The 7,283-nt window shown below is 33.4% G+C and overlaps 1 protein-coding gene across 1 annotated transcript; it reads left to right on the forward strand.

The window, feature by feature from the left end:
• The first annotated feature begins 4,645 nt into the window (after positions 1-4,645).
• LOC132305099 (acyltransferase Pun1-like) lies at positions 4,646-5,950 on the forward strand. Its single transcript, XM_059802779.1, has one exon. It carries the CDS (start codon positions 4,646-4,648, stop codon positions 5,948-5,950), a length of 1,305 nt encoding a protein of 434 aa, XP_059658762.1.
• Positions 5,951-7,283: the final 1,333 nt, after the last annotated feature.

The following is a 7,283-nucleotide window of genomic DNA, read 5'->3' on the forward strand; positions in this document are numbered from 1 at the left end:
TTAGTATTTTATATTATTTAAATATTATTATATATAGGTTTTATGTTTTATAGATATAAATTCCAGAATGAGAATAAAAAAAGCAAAAATAACAAAAATGTTAGAAATTATGGCTACACAAAGGATCAGAATTATTTATGGTTGAAAAAGAGCACCAAAAACATTCTAGGAGAGATGGTCCGAGGTCTTGGGTTCAAGACTTGGTTGTAGCGTAATCATATATTAATTCAAATTAGAAAGCATCAAGATTTTTTTTCGTGACATATGTAGGGAGATAGGATGGAGAGAGATACACAGAGTTAGGGGAAAAAATGAGAGAGCGAAACAAAGTGGAGCAAGCTCAATTTTTATGTATTTATTTTCGTAATTTATTTTTTTCTTGTTTAATGAAATTAATTATATTTTCATTTATTCTTTTCTTCTTCTATACAATTTTTAGTTTAGTTTTTAAAAATAATTCGTATTATTTTTGCACTCGTCAATGGAGTGTGGTTTCTAAATATAAAGTTGAATTGGAATTAGTGGATGTTAATGCATTCACATGGGGGATTAAGTCTACAAAAGCCAGCCGTTATATCCAACTTGAATCAATAAAACCAGGTTAATGAAAAATAAAATACTTTCAGGGAATCAATCAAACCTTTAACAAAAATCGAAACTCTGAGACAAACAAAGAAAGCGAAAAGCAACAAGTATGAACTATGGTTTCTAGAAAGAAAGTCGAATCGGAATCAGTGGATGTTAGTGCATTCCACTGGGGGTTTAAGTGCGCAAAAGCCAGACGTGAATCGTGGTATCTCATATTTGAAGCTATTGCAATCAATAAAACGTCGTTAATGAAAAATGAAATACTTTCTAGGGAAATCAATCAAGCCTTTAACCAAAAATCTAAACTCTGAGACAAACAAAGAAAGTGAAAGGCAAAGTACGAGACTATTGCAATCAATAAAACCTCAGTTAATGAAAAATGAAATACTTTCTAGGGAATCAATCAACCCTTTAACCAAAATGGAAACAAAGAGGCAAACAAAGATAGCAAGAAGTATGGAGGGGTTAAGTTTGCAAAAGCCAGCCATGATATCTACTTAATCATTTTGAGTACCTATTTATTAAAAGACAACCGACCCCTTAAAACATACAAACCACTAGAAAAACCAAACTTACACCAAAACTAACAGAAACAACAATAATTAAATATATATATATATACACCCACACAACAGAGCACAGAGGAGGTTTGGCAACAATAAGTAATCTCCTCTCTTAAATTCAATCATCAATTATAATAATTGTCAAAGAGAATTTGATAGAGGAAGTATGGCGACAATTTATATATAGTAATTTCATCAATAATTAGAATCATGAATTAGGTCTATTTTTTGCATTTAAGAATAAAACAAATAAGGATAATAATAATTTAAAACAACGCCATGCTCAATGTGTGTAAACATGTATAAATGTGTGTGTGTGTGTGTTTGGGTAGATAAAGAGATATTATTAGGATTCGAACTAATATAGATAGATTAAAGGTTGCATTAATCGAATTATAAATCCATAAACGACCAATTTCACCTATAAATAGGAGGGTTTCTTCTGTTTTTTTTTGGGGTGGGGGGGGGGGGGGGGAGGAATTCTCTCAGTTTCTCTCTATAGAAACCTCTCTCATGAAATAAAATCCATGAGACCTCTCTCCATAGTCATTAACAAATTAAGAACTTTTTGACAATTTCATTGAAAAAAAAAATTGGAGAAAAAAAAAAAAAAAAAAAAAAAAAAAAAAAAAAAAAAAAAACCATCGTATTTCAGCCGAGGAAATTTGCGGGCATTGACGTCCGGGCAATTTTTCAATAGTCTGGTTCTTTATTTTTGAGTACATTTGTGTTGAATTGAATTTTGCAGTCCTCATACTTCTTAAACCCAAAATAATAGCTTTAGAGATGCAGGCTTTTAAGAAAAAAAAAAAAAAAAAAAAAAGGTTTTTGCAGGAAGAGAGGGCTTTCTAATTGAGAGAGACGAAGAAATAGAATTTTAGAAAGAGAGAGAGTGCGTTTGCCTCGATTTTGAGTTTATCTTTAGACGAAGAAGTGCTGCTTTGCTGGTTTAAGTGTCGTTGAACATGGCATAGCACAGGTTGGAAGAGAGAAAATTATTTCCTTCACGAAGATATGCTTTTTGGGATTTGATTTTCATAGACTCTGTGATTATTTTGATCAAGCAATAAAAAAACCCAAAACCTCAAATACTATCCCAATAAATCTGTTTCTTTGTTCCATTAAAAGACACTCATCCAATAACCTAAACTCTTAAATAAACCAAACCCAAAAATACAAAAGGTGACTATAAATTAAAAAAAAATGATAAGTCTTTTAACATTAATTGTTGATTCTTTATCCAAATACAACGGGGTTGGATCCCACTAAAACTTTTAAAAAAATTCTCCTCATTCCTAATCACGTTATATTCGATAATTGAAATCGGAATATCTATCACTTCTCTAAATTAATCACTTCTTTAAATTAAAAGAAACAAAGGAGTTGAAATAAAACAGAATATTAAAACATTCGTGAAAACCATATAAAACAAACTATAACACAAAAAAAAGTGAAAATAACACTTTATAAAATAAAAATAAAAATAAAAAAACAAAAAAAGTGTCGGATAGAAGAATGGTAGTAGTAGCAGCAAATTACCTATGCAACGAATGACTTGACCTGCCGACTAATGAATGATTGATACACTTTTGTAAAGAAAAATGTGCTATTTATAATGTGAGACAAAACGAGAATCCCCAGGCATTGTCAAATTACCATATATTAAAAGAATGAAAAAATATAAATATATAGAAGGTATTTATTTTTTTTATTTTTATTTTTTTTTATTTGTGGAGTAAGTAATAAATATGGACGGTTTTCAACTTGGTCCACAAGTAAAAATGTTTGTCCTTTGATTTAATCGTAGGGCTAGTAAAACACATGCGCGATACATGTGATAAAAAATTATTTTATAATATTAATTAAAAAAATTATATAAAAATTATCAAAATAAATTTACTTTTCAAATAATTGATTAGTAACTTTTTTTAGTAATTAAAATTTTAAATATTTATGAAGCGAAATATAGGAAAAATAGTTACAAATAGAATAAAATGGAAAAAGTAAAAAAATTTTAACCTTGAAGAATTCCGAACATAATAGGAATTATTTTAATTGGTAACTTGTTTTATTATTTGGTAAATTATTTTATTATTTTATCTATAAATTATTTGAAACATCTTGATTGAATTTTTATTAAACAATTACCTATTTAATTTTAATTATTAATTTATTTAATGAATTGAAACATCTCGATTAAATTTAAATTAAGCTTCTCTTATTCCTCATTTCAATGGAGAAAATTACGTTATTGGAGCAACGAGATACTCAAATCAATCTATAGAATATTGTTGAAGAAGGTTTTGTTGAACCCAACAATATAGCAAGGCTCCGAGTCTACAAAACAATTGAAATGTCGGTCAACGAAAGAAATGCAAAAGTCGGAAATTCCTACTAATTCAAGCTTGGGAGATCATACAAGCAGCATACAAAGGTGGAAAAAAAACATAAAAACGGTTCATCTTCAAACCTTAATAAGATCAACTCAATATATAAAGATTGACTCTGATATTAATTGTGAGTTGTGCAGCAAAATAGGTTGAGGAAAGTTGAGTTTTAAAAACAGTTTTTAGAAGGATTAATAAGTGTTTCTTTATGACTTTGCAACTTTTCTTCCAATAGCTCTCAACCTGAGACTTACACCACAACTCTTGTAAAAAATTGTAGGTGCATCAACAACACTCAGATATGCATCACCTTCAACTGGGGGGGGATGATATCAAAGTCAACTACTTCAAAAATTATTAATTTTCATTGTAGTCTTTATATATATACTCTGGGAAACGTATATGGTCACGCAAAAAAGCATCAGTTTCAGTTGATCGACAAACCAATGGGAATGTATGTATTATTGTCTTCTACATGTGGTTAGATGAACATATTCTATTCGGTTTGGTGCACCTAATGTTACAGTCAACTAACTAAATGATAAAGAAAAAATAATAATAATTCAACACTCTGTCGAAACAAGTCCTACTGTTAATTACTTAGAGAACATACTTAACGTGGCACATTTGTTTAATATATACTAGTACTGCGTGTTAGAGTATTGCATTCCTCCATTGTTGGTGCCTTGGTGGAGAAGAGAGAGGGATAGGATTTGTTTTATAATTATTTATTGGGCTGCTATTAGATATTGAATAAGAAAACTTTTCTTCTGTTTTTCTTTTTCCGTCAACGCAAGTCCAATGACATAATATTTTTATATTGTTCATGTGTGGTGGTGATTTTTCTCTCTCTTCTATCTTGTATTATTTTTCATTCATAACTCTTGGCACGCGAGGGTAATATGATATATATATATATATATATATATATATATATATATATATTGACTAAGAATTATTTTATAGTCTGCTTGCGCTAGAAATGAGATTCCTTTCCAAGAACTTACGAAGCGATTATCGTGACCTTATATATATACATACATCCATTGATACAAATACCAACATCATCTAGATATATAGCACACAACCATGCATCCTAAGAAAACCATGAAAGAAACCATCAAACCATCATCTCCAACTCCTAGTCATCTCAAGACTCACAACCTCACTTTGTTGGATCAGTTCTCTCCACATAAATATCTCCCTTTGCTTCTCTTCTACCCCAGTAAGGGCTATAATAGCCCACGCATTAATATCAATGAAAAATCTCGTCGGCTCAAGACCTCTCTCTCTCAAACCCTAAACAATTACTATCCTTTTGCCGGAAGGCTTTCAAATGGAGTCTCCATCGACTGTAATGACAAAGGGGTTGATTTCTATGAAGCCCATATCAATTGCAAACTATCCAAAATCCTCGAAAAACCTGACCCTGAGACACTTGATCCATTCTATCCCCAAGGTGTACCATTCAGTGACTCATACAATGCTAGTCTAGTGGTACTTCAAGTCACCTTTTTCGAATGTGGAGGTATGGCGGTCGCAACGTGCTTTTCGCACAAGATCGCCGATGGAGCCACCGCATGCTCCTTCATCAGCGATTGGGCCGCCGTGACAGCTTGTCAATCGGCTGAAAAAGTAGTGTTTCCTAAGTTCATTTCAGGAATTGTCTCTCAGCCCAATGAACCACCGTTAGGGACAGAGTTTCAGCTACAGATGGGAAACTCTGTCACCACCAGAAGGTACGTGTTCAGTAGCTCGAAGATAATGGAGCTCAAGGCAATGGTAGTCGACTCAGGAGTGCCCAAACCCACTCGGGTTGAAGTGGTGTCCACATTTATCTTCAAACTCGTCATGTCTGCCCGTAGGGCAAATTCCGGGTCCTCAAGGCCATCGCTTCTAGTCCAGTTGGTGAATTTGCGTCCCGGACTTTCCCCGCCACTACCCAAAAATTCAGCTGGAAACTTTTCTTGGGTTTCCTCGATAATGGCTAAAGATGAGAGCGAAAAAGACTTGGGTGCACTGGTGGGTGCAATGAAGAAAGGGATGGCACAATTTAGCGACAAGTATTTGAAAAATCTTTCACCAACCGAGTGCTACTATTCAATATGTGATGTCCTCAAAGAGGTCAAGATGGTAATGAACAACAATGATAGCATGGATATATTCACTTGTAGCAGCTTGTGCGGCTACCCATTTCGCGAAATGAATTTTGGGTGGGGAGCGCCTATATGGGTTGGTTATTCTAGCATCAAGAACAATAACACAATTCTTTTGCTCGATGCAAAAGAGGGTGGTGTAGAAGCTTGGATTACTTTGGAAGAAAAAGATATGGCAGCATTAGAATGTGACGAAGAACTCCTTGCATTCGCTTCTTTGAATGTGATGAAGAACTCCTTGCATTCGCGTCTTTGAAGGTGATGAAGGACTCCTTGCATTCGCTTCTTTGAATCCGAGCCCTTTAATAATGTGCCTTTCAAAATTAAGCGTTCTTCTCGTTTAATAAAGTGCCTTTTAAAAATTAAAACAAAGAGCTAGATAGTACAAAATTTTCTATATTTTTTTCATGCAAATTCAAAACAATTGGGTTTTTCTTATTTCTCAATCGTTACAATGGAGAAAATTATGAATCTATGATTATTGGAGCAGCAATGTAAAGGTGCTTTTGAAATCAATATATGAAATTTTTTGTTCTATAAATCGAAAAATTAGCTTGTGTATGATTGAGTGTGGGCATGCCCGAATCAAGTCTAAAGGAGCGAATAAGATCCTAAGGAAGACGTTTGAGTCTAAAAGAAGGCATATATAAGAGCCTATAAAAACCCCAATTTCCCCTCCCTTTTCACATTATTAACCACATGACCCCTGAGATGGAACAACATTACCATCTGCCGAGACCAGTTATCAGTAGGGCCCACACACAGCCTAAAACTAAAAATTTGACCGTCTGATCAGACATCACCACCACAAGACATATCCACTTATTGAAATTCCAACATTTGGTATCAAAACGGTACAAAACCTCGTGAAGCACTTAGATCGGCCACATCACAGAATTTCCGACACTCAACCTCCAATTCTCCGAAAAGGAAAAAAATTAGGATTTTACGTTACAACTCCTCAATCTGATTGTCATAATGAAGAATGGATTCCACCATTACGTCCACAATACTCAAAAATTCTAGAGTGCAACCCACCTCTATATTTCTACCCTTTTCCATCACCAATTTGACCAAACATTTTAGCAGGACCCGAATGGTGAATCGCGAATAGTCAATCCCAAGTTTGACTTTTGACACCAACGGTCAGACTAACCCAAGGACCTCACCATTGTAAGGCCAAAAAAACTTTAAAACTACTGTAAGATTGCATACCTTTTAGATCGGGCCCACCTTTGACCAAGTCTCTACAATAGGAGTCAATTGGTCAACTCAAATGTTTGACTTTTCAAACAAAGAACCAAATGGACAAAAGGACATCACCATTATGTTTAGAATGCCCAAAAACCTTTGAAACCATTATAGTATTGGTTGTGCTCAGGTCCAGGGACCCTTTGACCAAAATTCCACTCCTAAAGGCAAATCAGTCATTTCACCATTGTGCAGAGATTTTCCAGACCTCACAACAGGGAAAAAAAAAAAATGCATGATATCATATGTGTTACATCATCCTAATGTCAAAATTTTTAAAAATTTGGCTTAAAAAAAAATAAATAAATAAAAAAATAAAAAAAAGGAGGCAAAATTAC

This window comes from Cornus florida, unplaced genomic scaffold (genome assembly GCF_030987335.1).
Source record: "Cornus florida cultivar Cherokee Brave unplaced genomic scaffold, ASM3098733v1 CherokeeBrave_3.0.0_Hap2_Chr04, whole genome shotgun sequence".
NCBI lineage: Eukaryota > Viridiplantae > Streptophyta > Magnoliopsida > Cornales > Cornaceae > Cornus > Cornus florida.

Excerpts from the sequence above, each read along its gene's own strand:
- LOC132305099 (XM_059802779.1), top strand. The coding sequence starts at position 4,646 with ATGAAAGAAACCATCAAACCATCATCTCCAACTCCTAGTCATCTCAAG.